This window comes from Manacus candei, unplaced genomic scaffold, assembly GCF_025592945.1.
Source record: "Manacus candei isolate 608988 ecotype Guabito, Panama unplaced genomic scaffold, ASM2559294v1 h1tg000008l, whole genome shotgun sequence".
Taxonomy (NCBI): Eukaryota; Metazoa; Chordata; class Aves; order Passeriformes; family Pipridae; genus Manacus; species Manacus candei.
In genome coordinates, this window is record NW_026138056.1 from 31056612 (window position 1) to 31073108 (window position 16497).

At 37.4% G+C, this 16497-nt stretch overlaps 2 protein-coding genes across 8 annotated transcripts in view; both read left to right on the forward strand.

Annotated features, from left to right (window-relative positions):
- The window catches only part of LOC127462039 (uncharacterized), a 542224-nt gene that overhangs the window by 386015 nt on the left and 139712 nt on the right, over positions 1-16497 (forward strand). The window lies entirely within an intron of this gene.
- RALYL (RALY RNA binding protein like) overlaps positions 1-16497 on the forward strand; it is a 374398-nt gene that overhangs the window by 290668 nt on the left and 67233 nt on the right. For all 7 annotated transcript variants that reach the window (XM_051770390.1, XM_051770410.1, XM_051770401.1 and 4 more), the window contains one exon: positions 7478-7553. In XM_051770390.1, coding sequence (XP_051626350.1) covers positions 7478-7553 — 76 coding nt within the window. The remainder of the gene's footprint in view (positions 1-7477; positions 7554-16497) is intronic.

Sequence of the window (16497 nt, forward strand, 5' to 3'; positions counted from 1 at the left end):
ACTTTTCCGTTGCTTTCTTGTATCCTCATGGCAATGTTAATCTTCTGCATGTGCAGAATTTGCTAGTCCATGTGTTAAACAAACATTTGGTATGAAGAAATCTTGTTCTCTGGGTGGGAAACAGAAGGTGAAAACTTAATTAAATTAAAAGGACCTTCTTACAGGAGAACTATACTTGCCTGCCTCTATAGTTAGGCTCTGGTGGGGTGAAGTGCATGTGTGACAGCCAGCTTCCTGGCTACCATGGCACAAACCACGCTGGGGGTTTCCACAGTTAACACCCAAACTCCAACAGTTCTTACCGAGCTGGTCTGTAGATAAGTGGCTATGGCCACATAGTCCGCTTGTAGCCGAGTCAGAATCTCTTGCATCTGCAAAACAACAGTGTGGAACCTCCTGTAGAGGAACCCTCAAGCCCAGTGCTGAGGAGGAGGAGAGGGCAGGGTTTCCAGAGAGTTTCCCTCCTTCCCATAGGAATCCCTTTACAAGACATGCCCTATTCTCTGTGGTGTTCCTTCCCCTGCAGCCCAGTACCCCAGCATGATTCCTGCCATATCACAGTAATTGATCTGCAGGGATTCAAGCACCAGAAGACAAGCAGTTTGTGAGGTCTTGGCCACTGACTCTGCAGTCACAGTGCAGTCCATGGGCAGTCCATCAGAGGCCACAGATAAGCATCATCCCTTCCCCAGGCAGAAGTGATGCCTCTCCACTGGGCACAGACATGGACCACTGCCAGTTGTACAACCAATGGGGCCAGAAAGTTCTGCCCAGTGACTTCATTGTTACTTGGGGTGGGAGGTGAAGGGATGGCAGCAAACATAAAAACAAAGGTAGAACAATGTTCCACCTCAGCTGTGAAGTACCCTAGCATCCGTTCTGCAGCTGACTGCCCTCTCCAAGACCCTGAATGGTTTGTGAGGGGCATAGAGACAGATCAGGATTTCCTCTTTTAGCTGTCGCCTGTCCTCACACTAATCCAATTCCCTGGGGAACAGAAAAAACTTTCCTGTAAAACAACGCCTGACACTTTTGTTACTGAATGGTGTTAGGAGTGATAGCTTATATAATCCTATAGCCTCATTTCATTTTAGCAGTATTTAATGAAAGAAGAAATGGTTGAACAAAGCTATTTCACATACTATTCAACAAGCAGCTCTTTCTGTAGAAGCATTAACAATAGCTGTCATCTTTGTACAAAAAAAGGCTTCCAATTACTTCAATGCTAAGAGAAAATCCAAATGCAGCTGAGAGCCCCACAAGCAAATTATTTTTAATACCATTATGGAAAATGAAAATGTGTGACCCAGACCTTCATTTAATATTTTACTAACCTTGAAAGTTAATTTGAGTTTGTGTTCAATTTTCTGGGAAATTTCATCTTTACAGCTGTGCAATTTGGGCACAGAATGGAAAAGAACTGAGAGCTGTCCTTTTCTCTCTGCTTTTTTCACATGCTAGAGATGGGGAAAAGGGAGTAGATGACATGTAATCAATGGAACATATAAAGAATAAAGGAAGTCTATGATGTAAAAAATGTCATATGACTTCACTAAAATTCCTTTAGCAGGCAGCAGGGAGATTTATAAGACTAGTAGATGGAAGAGTATAAAAAAAAAGATAGATTAGCTTTAGCTTTGCTGGTGTTCAGTTATGCTATAAATCATATGACTACAGGCTTTCTTTAAATTGCATCTACCTCTTGGTCTTTCTTTTCTCTCCCATATACTCTGTGTTATCTGAAAGAGTAGAAAATGCATCCTGATTTCTTTCTATTCATATCTCTCTCTGTAGATAGATTGTAAATCAATGTGTGAACTCTTTCTCTCTATGTTAATTTAAATTACCATTAAATGTTGGTCGAAAGCATAGCTAGTTTGGAAGTAAACAATTACACCCCTTTTCATTCAAAATTTAAGTCATGCAAGTGTAGAGTTTTTGAAGGAATGTCTCAGGTTCCGCAACCATTCACAAGAATGTGTGGAAGAACATCTGATGAAACATGTCTTAGAAAATCAGCTTTTGAGCCATAGAGGTACTTAGAGTTTCCTTGGCTCCAGGTCTCAGTTTCCAGTCTTTCTGACATGGAGCCCACACTCAGCAGTCACATCATTAATACCTAACTATAGGGACTTGGATCCGTTCTCTTTCACTGGGTGAAATGCCAGTCAGCAGTGGTCCCTGAGTCATGTCCATTGTCTACTTATATGTAGAAACGACTTGGGGGAATACTTGTAAACTAGGGTAAAAGTCATGTCAGGAAACAATTTAACAATTTAATATAAGAGGCAACTGATTACTAGTGCATAGTCTATTTAATTTAATAGATTAGATATAGCCTGAGACACAGCCTCTTGATTTGCAGCAGAAAGCCTCAAAGTCCCAGTTTTCATGAGTTGAACTAGTGCCTATTGAAGCTTCTTGTTTATGCATTAGTAAGGGAAGGAGTTAAACCATCATTTTTGGGGTATGGGCCCGATAGCTTAATTAGCTGACCTTACTGACATTTGTTTTTGTGAACCAAAACAATTGATTGGTTTGGGGTTTGTTTTTTTCTTTTAAATAGCCCTTTTAAAAAAATCTGAAGGGCAGGTGGCAAGAAATACTGAAATACTTGTCGGGTATGAATGCTTTTTAGGTATCATTGTTTGCACTTACAAAGCCTGTTTAAAGTCAGATGTTGTCTTCAGGACCAGATTCTCAGGTTGCTTTGCCGGGGAATCTGTGAGCAAAGCACCAAGGCTAGCTGATACTGCTTCTCCAAAAATGGGATGGTCATGCATCAGAGTTTCCCTGCTCATTGATTGCCCAGAAGAGGTAGGCAGTCAATGGTAGGAAACAGTGACAGCAGAAAGGCAGATCATGCTGTATGGAGTTGCTCTTTCAGACAAATTTATGTAGCCATTGAATACAATCACTGCCCTCTATAATGGTATTCATGCTCTTTTTAAAATTGTTTTTATTTTTTGTCATTAACTACTAAGAACTTTTCAGTATAACTACAAATAAAAATACCATGCTTAAAATTAGATGTATTCTGTTGATGACACACAACTTGAAATGAAATCTAGATCTAATATTTTACCTAAAGTCAGCTATGAGAACAGGAAAATATTGAACTTAAAATACATTTATTTTAATAAAGTAATCTAATTGGATTCTGAAAGCTCAGGGAGACCAGCCTACTACATTACAATGTGCTGTCCTCTGCATAATCACTTTTCTATTCATAATGTTTCCTTAGTATTTTGAATTCAGTGATGATTTTATCTCAAAGTGGATGTCTAAGTGAATATTTATAGTATACAGCAGAGAAAGTAATGTGAAAGTCCCTGGGCTGCTCCATTCCCACATAGAATCTCACAATCATAGAATATCATAGAATGGTTTCCGCTGGAATGGACCTTAAAGATCATCTAGTCGAACCCCCTTGCCATGGGCAGGGACATCTTCCACTAGGACAGGTTGCTCAAAGCCCCATCCTACCTGGCCTTGAAAACTTCCAGGGATGGGACAGCCACAGTTTCTCTGGGCAACCTGTTTCAGTGTCTCACCATGCTCGCAGTAAAGAATTCCTTCCCATATCTAATCTCAATCTACTCTCAGGTTGAAGCCATTATAACTCGCCCCATCAATTCATGCTCTTGTAGAAAGTCCCTCCCCATCTTTCTTGTAGACTCCCTACAAGTATTGGAACGTCACTATAAGGTGTCTCTGAAGACTTCTCTGCTCCAGGCTGAACAACTCCAATTCTCTCATCCTGTCGTCATAGGAGAGGTGCTCCAGCCTTCTGATCATCTTGTTGGCCCTCATCTGGACTTGCTTAAACAGGTCCACATCCTTTGTTGCAGACCTGAAAGCTGGACACAGTATTCTAGATGGGGTCTCACAACAGCAGAGTGGAGGGGCAGAATCACCTCTCTCAACCTGCCCACAATGCCTTTCATGCAGCCCAGGATAAGGTTGGCTTTCTGGGCTGCAAGAGCACATTGCCAAGTCATATCAAGCTTCTCATCCACCAACAGCCCCATATCCTGTTCTCAATCCATTCTCTGCCCAGTCTGTATTCATGCTTGGGTTTGCCCAGACCCAGGTGTGGGACCTTGCACTTGGCCTGAGGTTTACACATGTCCTCACATGAGGTTCTCATGCCTATTAAGGTCCCTCTGGATGCTATCGTTTCCCTCCAGTGTGTCAACTGTATTGCACAGCTTGGTGTCATCGGCAAACTTGCTGAGTGTGCACTCAATCCCACCATCTGTGTCACCAATACAGATCCCTGAGGAATGCCACTCATCAGTGGTCCTCACTTAGAAAATCTACCTATTTAATACTACTTTTTGTGTGTGACCATCATCCAGTTCCTTATCCATCAGATACCCAATCCATCAAATCCATGCCTCTCCAGAAGCAATGTGAATGACTGTGTATCTTGTCAAGTTGTCTGGTACATATTCATGTACAAGCACAGTATCTAATTTAACGTCTCTGCATTCCATGGGGTGGAATCATTAGCACAGGTAAATCTCTGTGCTGCAGCCAACAAATTTATTTGGCACACAGTTTATGATCTAGTAGATGTAAATGTCTGCTGTGAAACTAATGATGGATGAAGTAAGGGAACAAGTTATCTCACAAGATTTCCAGTTGGAATAGAAATAATCTATCTTGAAAAATGTTGACAAGTTCACTTCTAATCTTAGTTAGAAAATTGAGGCTGGAGTAGATAGGGCTGAAAAATAATGGGGTGAAAATCTGTTCCAACTTTTCAAAGCATTTCCTACATCCATTCTTGCCTCGCTATAAAGTGCTTAGGGAATTACAGAGCTATTCAATCACTTTCATACTAACAGAAAAGCCCCATGTGCACAGCTTTTCTATGAACTATTTCCTGTGTTAAAGAGAATTTTTGGCTATTACTATCTCTATAAAGTAGTTCACTGTTTTCTGCTGGCACATTTAGAAATTTATTGAAGTGTGAGGGAATCTTAACTTATTCTGAACAGCCTTGCCACTGTGTTTTTCAGTGTTACCTTTTTGACATTTTTGATTGAAATAAAGAGAATACAAACCAAACACCCTTTAGCCTTCTATACAATTCACCTTTTTTTAAAAAAGTGAGTCTTCTAAAGCTGCAAATGTAGGTCTATAAGAATAATCATCAAGATAGTATTGATCTGTCCCAGAAGGATATGAAAAACTTTTTAAAGCCTATTAATGTTCATATGCCTTAGAATAGTGACCAGGGATATAGCTCTGAAACAGTAGCAGATGAGAGACATGAAAAAAATGTGAATATTATAGTATCGTGAAGATGATACCACAGCCTAAGGTATTTCCCAAGAACAGATCATAATTCTACTTTCTATCCTAAAATCTGTCCTAGTTGTAGTAGGAGATGGTGAAAGTCAATGCAGTCAATGACCTTAAATCTGACATATTAAAACAGTGTGAAAAGGTCTAATTATCATAAAGGTCATAGTATAAAAATTTTGTTCCAATTCTGTTATTTTCAGAACCAATGGAAATGTGACACTGCTATCAAAATTCCTCAGTGACTTTCAGAAATGCTTGGTCTTTACTTTGTTGATTCAACATTGTGGAATTTATATTTCTTGAAATAAGGGCATCATAGCTGATTTTTTAACAAAAATTAAAGACAAAATAATATATATTTAATAAAGCACTTGCTTAAAATTAATAGCAGGAAAACATTTCAAGGAGGTATGAAAGCTGTCTCCAATGTTTGTCCAATTTCAGAGAGTTAATTAAAACAAGAAATTAAATATTTTACAAAAATTTATTATTTATTTGTAATACAGGTCCTACAAAAGAAACTGAAATCAGATTTAATTTCAAGATGTTTTATATGAGGAAAATTTTACTAAAATATTTTAAATGATATGGTTCTAGATAAAAGTATTTAATTTCCAGTCCTTGTATAATTTTAAATAAGTGTTGGCTGAACTCAAAATATCAAATTTAGATGGAAAACAAGTTTAAAATTCTTTTAAGTTCTTTTAGATGATTGAAGCATGAAATTTCCAATGGAAAAATATTTTCTGTTAAAAAAAAATCTAAAAGACATACATTTTCAATATTTCTGACTGTTAAGAAAAGTCAGATTGATATTTTTTATTCACTTTGTGTGAAATGAAAGTATCCAGTCAATAAGTCTCAGGCTTTTACTGCATCTTTTGAGGTCAAGAATAATAGATAAAAATATTTGAGCTTTTAGTCTTACTGCACTGAACAGTGTTATTTCCTCATTCTACACCTCAGCTTTCTACTTCTCTTTTCCCTCCACTACACTCAGTTTTAGGTTAAACATAGAGTTTACCAAGAACCTGCATTTCCTTGAAAGTCTTGATCACCACATGATTCCATGTTTAATGGGATATGATGTTTTGTCACAGCAATTTTACACTGGAATAACTCCAGTGATTTTGTTGACTGTTGCTCTTTTTTTATATTAGTGAGAAGAGATTTATTTGCAGCATTCCTCAAATTGCATGAAATTTGTTTCCTAATAAAAGTTTCACTTTATTTATGTGATTTGCTGTAATGTCAACTTTGCAACATTCAATCAGAGTGGAGGAGCATTTAATATAAGTTTGTGTTTATATAAATAGCTTCTTAAGCTCAAGAAGGTATTCTCCACAGAAGAGTCTGTGCTTCTTTCTCCATGTGTAACTGTTATAGCAATCATAATAAAGGGCATATATTTCCTGTATGTCTTTGAGTATGCTTCAAATGAAGAGATAAATTTGAGAACAAATTTACAGGACATTACAGGAGAAATGTCTATATAAGCTTGACTTCTGTTTACATTTAAAAGATGAATATACAGGTATAATATAAGTAAACTTTTAAATATCGTTCACAAGATTTCTGATCTTGTTGAGAACAAGAAGTATCTGCCTAAGATAAAGTATTTGCAAAAACAGATCATCTTTTTCTCCAAAGAAAGATGCATTTGGGGTAGGAAATAGATACACTCCTGTTTGCTTTTGAAGAGTTACTTTCTAAGTGAACAGTGAAGAAGCAGTTAAAAATCAGTGTGTGTTTCTCTAGACCCTAAAAGGGAACTCTTCAGAACCATTGCAGTCCTCCACAACAGAATTTGACTTGAGATGACAGTTTGTTTCAACATCTAAGTTACCATTCAAATGTTCTTCTGTAATAGAATTACACTACTGGATTCACCTTCGTGAATGGAAACTTGTATGTTTAAAAATGTCATTTCTCTCCATCAGTAATTACTGATATTTTGCCTAAAATCCTCATGTATTACAGTAAGAATTTTTAGGAAAGTATTACAGCGTCAATTCAGAAGAGGTAAAAACTAGACAGGTGTTTTAAGTACCCTGTCCATTTTCACTGCCTATTACTCATTTTCAGTGACTTGAAGATGCCTTTGCAAATTCACTCTAACTTCCAGAAGTTTGACTTACTTATATCAAATGTTTGCTTTCAGATATCAACATGGCAGGAGAACCAAAACCATACAGACCAAAACCGGGCAACAAGCGGCCACTTTCAGCACTTTACAGGTAAATGAGATTTCACTTTAACTTACTCCAGGGCAATTTTTATCAAAAAAATTATGGTAGTCTGAATTGTATCTTCTAGTGCTACTGTGGAATATTTACAAAAATTATAATGAAATGCACAATAAAATTTTAAATCTGTCATTTACTAAATCTACTGACAAAAAGACTGGTGCAGTGATCTGTGAAGTGTTTATTAATGTTCCCACTACTAGTACTACTATGAATATTGTTTTGTTTTGTTTTGTTTTTAATTGAGTGCTATTTCAATTTTAAATCCCTACGCTTTTATTGCTTGGTTATGGCCTCATTTTTTTGTGACTTTTTAATTTGCAGCAATCAGTTGAAATAACTAATAATCTCAGAGCAACAAAACTGTTGACAGATTTTTCTGTCAAGGGTGAAAGCCAAGTTCTGACAAGACGGGACTTCTTCCGTGGCTGTTTGGGAGGGCATTAGTAGTGTCTTTCTCCTATTCCTAAGTGCCTTTTGTCATGGAGTTTGTACAAACTTGAAGAAACATCCACTTTTTTTTTTTCAAAATCAATTAAGCTTAGGGAAGCTTTACAAATTGTTAGGGCTACCATGCCCACATGTATTTCTGCTCCATAAACTTCACTTCTCATAAAAGTACTACAGAATTTATTTGTGATGGAAACAGTTCCAGGTGTGGAGAAAAACATACAGCAATTGACAGGATTTTATTATATGGACCTTACAGTTATTATATGGACTTTACTGTTATTATGTGGTTTCATTGTATTCACACTACACAGTGCACAGCCTGGACATGCTCAGGTTTGCCATGAGTTTGCCTGCTCCCTGCTTTCCCTGCTCCTCCCCCTTTTGCCCGTGTCCCTATCCTGGTTTGTCCCCCCGCTTGTCTGTCTCATGCTCTGCCCTATGTTCTGGTTCTTTCCCCTCCCGAGCTGATAAAAGACCACGTGCACACGTGAATAAAGGATTCTACTTGCACCCTCCCTCGTGCCTCCGACCTGTGCTGTGCCATGGTCCCATCCTGTCCTTTCGGACCGCAGCATTTATTCTCCAGATCCATGAGAGGAAATAGGGCTGATTTTTGCTGTAGCTGAAATGCAGATAGACTGGCTCTGAGACCAACATTGAAGTCATTCACAACTGAGCAGGATTTTTCATGCCTGGTCTGGTCTGAAAATTCGAGGGTGGGATCTCAGAATGAGAAAACCAGGAGCATTTTAGATCTGAGCATCCATGCTACATAGAAGTAATTTGAAGTTTTAAATTGCTGCTCTTAGCTGAAGTGATAGAAATATTGTTTTTTGAGAAGAGAATCCCTGTTTTATTACTACTCTCAACTGCAAGCTGCTAAACTACGTAAATGTTACTGGTAGCCATGGTCTACTGTGTCCCTCTGCCAGTATTTCAAAAGATTTTGGAAGACGTTCTGTGATTTCTGACATTTATATGCACTTTCACCTCTGAGCTTCCGAACTATTTCTCATAAATACTTGTTCTACAGACACGACAAGGATAAGAGAAAGACCTGTGGAAAGTTCTGAGGGAACTGTAAAGAGAAAAAAAATCTTAGATTTTGTCTTTTCATGGATGTAGTGCAAGCTATTTCTGTAGAAGATTATGAGAGGCTTTTTTGAGAACCTAAGATAATCCTTCCACTTTCCCCCTCATCTTCATTCTCCCCCTCTACTCTGACCTTGTAAGACCTCACCTGGAGTCCTGAGTACTGCTCTGGAGTACTAAGAATAAGAAAGTCATGGACCTGTTGAAGCAGATCCAGAGGAGGATCACAAAGATGATCCCAGGGTTGTAGCACCTCTTCTACGAAGACAGGCTGAGAGATCTGGGGTTGTTCAGACTGGAGAAGACTCCAGGGACACCTCATCATGGCCTTCCAGTACTTAGAGGGGGCTTATAAAAAAGAGAGAGAACAACTTTTTACATGCACACATAGCGATAGGACAAGGGGGAACAGTTTTCAACTAAAAGAGGAAAGGTTTAGTTTAAATGTTATGATTCTAGGTTCTATGTAAGTAAAGAACTTTTATTATTTCAGTATCCATTAGCACTGCGAGGAGATCAAAACACTGTACTGTGTCTGACTGGGCTGGGGTTAACTTTCTTCATAGGATCCCATATGGTTCTGTGGTTTGGATTTGCTACTAAAAGACACCAGTCTTTTGGCGGTTACTGAACAGTGTTTGTACAGCCTCATGATATTCTCTTTCTCCTATTCTACCTTTGCAATTAATAGACTTGAGGTAGACAAGAAGTTGTAAAGGAATACATCTGAGACAACTGACACAAATTGGCCAAGCAGGTATTCTCTCATATAACATCATGCTCTGAAATAAAAAATGGTGAGGTTTTCCTTTCCAAAGTAGCTGTTGCTTGGAAACTGCCTGAACTGCTTATGGGAGGTGGAAAGTAATTACCTTTGCATAACTTGGGGTTTTTTTCCCTCCTTTCTTCCCTCCCTTATTACACCGCAATTATCTCAACCCATGAGATTTTTTCACTTTTGCTCTCTCCTTAATGCCAATAGGGGACAATGGTAGGGGAGTGAGAAAGTGACTATGTGGATGCTTAGCTGCTGGGCAGGGTCCACTCCCAAGACTAAAAAAGTTAAGAGGGAAATGGTTACGTTAGATTTGATTTGCACTAAGAAAGACATTGGTTAAAAATTTAGTTGTTACAAAATAGTCACTGTTAAAAGGAAGGACTGTGAGCAGTAGAAATAGGATAATGGATTTCAGAAAGGACACCAAGTAAGTAGGATATCTTGGAAATTTGAGGGACAATAGAGGTGCAGAAAAACTGTGCTTAAGGTAGAGCAGAAAATTCTCCTGAAGCAGAAGAAGTTGAACAAAGGAATAATATGGCAGCATCAAGTTTCTTTGACATCCTGAAAAGTGAAGAGGAATTGTACAAAATGTGGAATCAAAACCCCATGCGTGGAAGTAAGTAGAAAAGAAGAGCAGAGTCATCTAACAAGATGTCAGAAAGGCTAAAGCACATAACAGTATAAAAGGTAGCAAAAAGATTGTCATTAGACTAACTTCCTCTGATTTTTGATACTGCTGTTAGTTAGCAGGAAAGGAGATTAGGTAGCAGTGATACAGAAAAGGCTTTTTTTACATCAGCAAAAGTGGCTAGTTGATCAGCTATTTAAGAAAATCAATTTTAACCAGAGGGTGTGCAATAAAAGAATTGGCTAACCAGTGTTTGACTAAATGAATTTATTGGAAATGCTATGATGAGATTCACTGTAGTGTGTTCAAAGGACTAACTGAATCTGCGTGTGGACTATTAGTGACTGTTTTCAGAAGCTTATAGAGGTTATTTAAGGCAAAGAAGCAGTGGGTATGGATGGGCAGGTGTTATACCTATCTTTAAGAAGAAGACAATCCAGAAAATTATCAGGTGAGCCTAGCCTTGATTCCAAGAAATGTGCTAGAACACATTATTAGCAATCAATTTATCAACACCTAGAGGATAATAAATTGGTAAAAAAATCAGGAGCAAATTATGTTGAAGCAATATAATTTCCTTCTTTGACAAGATAGTAGATTTAGTGTATAAAGAGGAAACTGTAGATTTGCTATATAGTCAATTAAACAAGTTTTGACACTTACAATGTGGGCAGTTTTCATAAGCCTGCTCAGGAAATTTGCCTAGAAAAACTGTCTTAAGGTAGATATCCAATGGGAAAACAGTGACTGTGTACAGCATAGTGTTAAGGATAACACCTATCATTTGTTCAGTCTCCTTTGTTACAGATATTTAAATGATACTTGAGAGACATTTAAGAACAGTTTTAAGGTAAGCAAGCAGGACTGCTGCACAGACTCACATGATTTTATTTAAGTGCCTGAGACTTCAGAATTGTTCAAAGTACTCTGCACCTCTGAAAAGAAGTCTGTATCACATTTACAGCTGGATATACACATAAGTCATTAATACAGAGCAACTGTTGTCTATGATGTGTTATATCCACATAATTTGCTTGTGTGTCCAAGTCATTAGATCCGTTTTTACCCCTAATGTTATGAAGATACTTGGTGTTATCTCAGTTCAGGATCTACATTCCTTTTTTTTAACCTTTATAGTTTTATGGTCTGTGTAATTTTTGGATTAGTTCTTAAAAATATTTTGAGAACAGAAAGATTTAAGATTTAAGATTTTGCTTCAGAGAGCTGCTAAACACATTATTAATTTTAAGTGTACTCACTGAACAGTTAAAGATGTGATTAGGGTAGTGCTCAGGAATCAGTTAAAATCTCACACAGCTGTGAGCTCCAGCAGCATTCCTCCTACCCAAAAGGTTCAAAATCATTCTGAATTTTCTTTTTTAGCACAGCAATTCTGCAGAAAATCAAATGCCTGAAAAATCTGCATCTTAAAATTGTTTTGCATCTTGTTATACGGGTCTAGCCTCCAGCAGAAGTTAATTTTCCTGGCTAATCTTCATATCTTCGAAACACAAGGTGAAGATTAGAGGTGCTGACACAAATGTGTTAAAGCACTCTTTGGGAGTAATATTGTGGCAAAATAAAAGATCACAGTTTGTCTTTTTAATTTAGTGGTGTTTTGATCAGTATTTCGTTAAAGCAACTCTGTGTCAGCATATGAAAGCCCTTTTACTGTTTTTTTTTTTTTTCCCTCTGTGTTTATGCTCCAACATACCAAAGTAGATTCAAGTGCAAATACTCTGATGGAATGGTATTCTGTTTCTCTACTTCATAAAAGAATGTTTTAACTATTTGTTGTTTGTTTCAGTCTACCACCATGTTATATGAGGTGTTAAACACATGCCTGAAAGCTTTTGCTCCATTTTGGAGGCCTTTGCTATGGTTGGTAAAACAGGATAAGGCTCTTATGGTTCCTAATTCTGAAGGTTGCTAATGGCTGCATTCCCAGTTGCTCCAAGCCCCAGGACAGGTGGAGCAGAGCCCTCATGCACACACTGCCTGTGGCTTGCCTTCCCTCAGGACATGTGGCATGTCTTTTCTGTATGGCTGTCCGTATGGGGGAGTTGGCTAAAAGTCTTCTCTGGCACCCCTCTAGCAGTAACAAGGCTGAGAGGATTTGAGAAGGATGATGGGGGCATCTATTTTTGAGTCTTTGGAAATAACAAAAGCACTGTGCTACAGGCTAGCAGGATGGCGTGATTTTTAGAGGCATGAAAATGAGCACAGCTTTTGCAGACCCTGCTGCATGAGGTGGTGCTGAAGACTGCATGTAGTGGTACTGATACAACTGGGAGCAAACTGTCCCAGATCACTTATATGTCTGCTTTCTGGGAAAACTAGTTAGTTTACCAAAGAAAAACCCACAGGAGTGAACTGATATTTGTATAACATAGGAAAGAAGGGACCAGGATTTGAAAGAAAACTGAAAAGGCAAGTTACTGGGCACTGCCAGGGTATCTAGTCACTGTCTTTCCTCTATAGAGTTTAATGTTGTAGTTAACCTATAAATATTTCCAAGACTGATTTAGCTAAGACGAACCCTCCCCATGTGGATTATTTTCACCCCTGCTAAACTCGAAGTTTCCTTAGGCCACAGTAAGCAGAACTGGCCATAACCCAGTGCCACATCTTGAAGGCTCAATGAGGAGTTACTTAAGCCCCACCCCTCCCAGTATTCCTACTGCTGGCTGGGCATAGAGCTGCCTGACCTGGGATCCATGCTGCTGAGGCAGATCCTGGATAGAGACAATTGGCAGGATGGATTTAGCGAATAGATTAACAAAGCCAGGAAAAATTGAGTGAAACCACCTCTCACCATGTTGCCTTGGCTGACTGGAAAACACCTGGTGGTGGTTGAGTTCCCACAGCACTGCCCAGCTATAGCATATGGTGACCCTGTGAAGACTTCCCATGAGGACAAGTTTTTTCCAAACTGGTCTCTGAAATTTCAGGCAAACAGTTCAACACTCCTTGAGCAGTATTAGATAGCACAGTCATTTCCCATTACCAATAACTTCTCCATGTAATTCAATTGAAATGTGTATTAGTACACTCGATTTAACATGCTACTAATTAGCTATATTAAGCAGCTTTTACTTTACAATTTCACGTTTCATGGCCTCTGGAAGACATTATTTTATTTAAATGTCTAATATTAGTATTCTGGAAAGAGATGTTCTTTTATTTACATGGTATGATTATTTTTTATATCAAGTTTATTTTTCTTTGGCACAAATATTTTATCAGTTTCCTCAGTACATTTTTTTTTATAATCTCCATCACAAAACTGATTGAATTATGTTGCACATCTTGCATTCCCTTTGGTTTTGTGGTTTTATCTTACCACAGAGGCTGAAAGAATTGTTTACAGTCTTTCACTCCTTGATCTCTGCTTCTTACCTTTATTGCAAAATATTGTTTATAAAGTTTGGTATGGTTTGGTTTGCCTCTTAGTCTGCAGAGCCATCCTTTATTTTGAATTGTTTTTCTGAGCACTCCTGGGCATCCTTCATTTCAGAAGAAAGGATGAAAAGGACAGTGATGGTCAACTTGATTGTGTCTTCTGTTGTAGGAGTCTTCTTGAGATCAGTCTTCCCACTGAAAGCATTAACATAATCTCAACAAGTTCTATGCCAAACAAGCATTACTATTCTATTTGAATACTCCAGTATTTTGCATAATTGCTGTGGTAGTGTGCCATAGAGAGTCTTTTATGACTATGCTTAAACCTACTGGCATATAACAAAAATAACTGCAGGCATAAGGATCTTTCTTGGTTGAATATTGTCCTAGATTTCCAACAACTTTTTTCTTTATTCTTTCATTTTCTTAATGAATTTGTGTGTCCGTTACTATCACCAACCTACAAAAACCTAAAGACACAGTCCAGAAAAGAGAAAATAAATCTGATAAAGTATTTTCTGATACTTTACTTTTGCATTAAATTGTGATTATGACTCCTACTTTATTCTACATACTGAATGAAAAAAATTATTTATGCCTATGGAACATAATCTTTCAATTGCTATGTCATATTGAGATCACACATAGTGTGACATTTCTTTCTAATCAAAGTGTTTCGGTTTTTTTCAGAAATTTATCTTCCTGATGCTTTTGATTACATTTTTTTCATGAAAAAAAACTATTTCATTTCAGTGCAATGAAATGAATCTGAGTGTTGCTCTGCATCTCTTCCCCTGACAAAAGATTTAGCTTCCATAAAAAAAAGCCCACATTCCCAGGCATGTTTAAATGGAGATAATTTTAACTCTGGTAGGATATCATTTACATTAATTTCATCAAAAAATGTTCCTAGTTACCACATTTGAAGCAGTCATTACTGTACATAATAATAATAATAATAATTTAGTCTGAAATTATCACTTAAACTTCCCAACAAACAGTGAAAATTTTCCTGTGTTGAGAACTTAAGTAGCATTCTCAATTATATTAAAAATCTTAAATGGTACAAATACAAAGCTACAGCAGATCCAGTGATTCAGTTTACTCTGAATCACTTTATTTTTTGTTTACTTACTTATTTTCTTTCAAGGAAAAAGCCCCATGTCAGATAACTAATATCTCAGGAATAAGAAAAAAATATCTCATGAAGGAAGGCAGCACATGCAGGTCTGCATTTCTGAATCATGTTGATGTAATTGCAATCAATGTGGTCACACAGATGTTGAAAAAATCCATTTACTTAGAGGGGCTGGCGGAACCTCTCATATGATCCAGACCATGAATGTGCAGCATTTTTTTAAAATCTTGCCCTTCATTATTTTAAAAATATTGCTAGTTCCCTTCTAGAAGGTATCTCTAGTGACTAGGGCAGGTTTTCCTTGTCAGATTGTCACTTTATGCTAAACCTTACATTTTTCTTATGTTTGTTTGTTTTTATTCACCTTCACGAGAGTTTTTAAACTATGGTCTTGACTTGGACCCATGCCTTTGTTACAAACTCCCCACAAGTTACTCCTTAGACTTACATAGCCTTTACTCAGGGCTTTTTTTTAGTTTGTTAAAAGGAAACCAGTGATACCAGCTTACACACATCTGCACAAGAGCTGCATCCCTTTTCCTAGCTCAGTACTTTTCCTCTTGCAGAAGGTGATATATAGTATCATATGACTGATGTTTTCTTCCACAAAATCCAAGACTCCATAATCACACTCAAGATCAGAGATTAGCAAATTTTCAGAATAGTCTGTTCTCTTATTATTGCTTCTTTTTTTTTTTCTTGGTGTTTAATTTTCTTTCTTACTTTTTTCATTTGCTATGAAACCTGAGGCAATATACTATAGCTGAAGTAGCTGGCTGTAAATTTTTTTCATGGTTTTTAATCACTGTTTGTACCACAGGGGAACAGAAAACATATTCACAACCTTCTGATCACATTGAAATTACTATGATTCCTTTCTTATCCAAGAATTTATGCTACTAATACAAATGAAAAAAACTTTGGCATATAAATCAAAAAGTAAATTCCTAACAGATACAGAAAATTGATGGGTTTCCCTGCAGGCAAACAGAAATTGTACTTTTAGTCATGCATTCACTTTAAATCTTGACAGCCTAAGCCCTGTTCCTATCGCTTATTACATGTGAAATTTCTACCCTTTATTACTGTATGGCTTCTTGAATTTTTTTTAAGAAACAGATTTGGGATGCAGGATGTTGTCATTTGTACGAAGATGATGTCTTCTGTAGGTATTCTGCTGTATTTCAGTTGGGCTAAAAAGAGAAAGGATAGTACCTTCAACATATTAACAACCTTCAGAAACAGACATCATGGTATATTTTCTACATTTGAGTTTTAGTGAAACAGGCATCATAGAAATAGTATCCAGATTTGCAGGCACTGCTCTTTGGAAACTGTCTAATTAAGTCTTAAAAATAAAGGCACAGGGTTTATGACACAGGATAGAGAAGAGCCTGTCCTGACATCACAAATAAACAGTGGAATTCTTCATTTTTTGGAA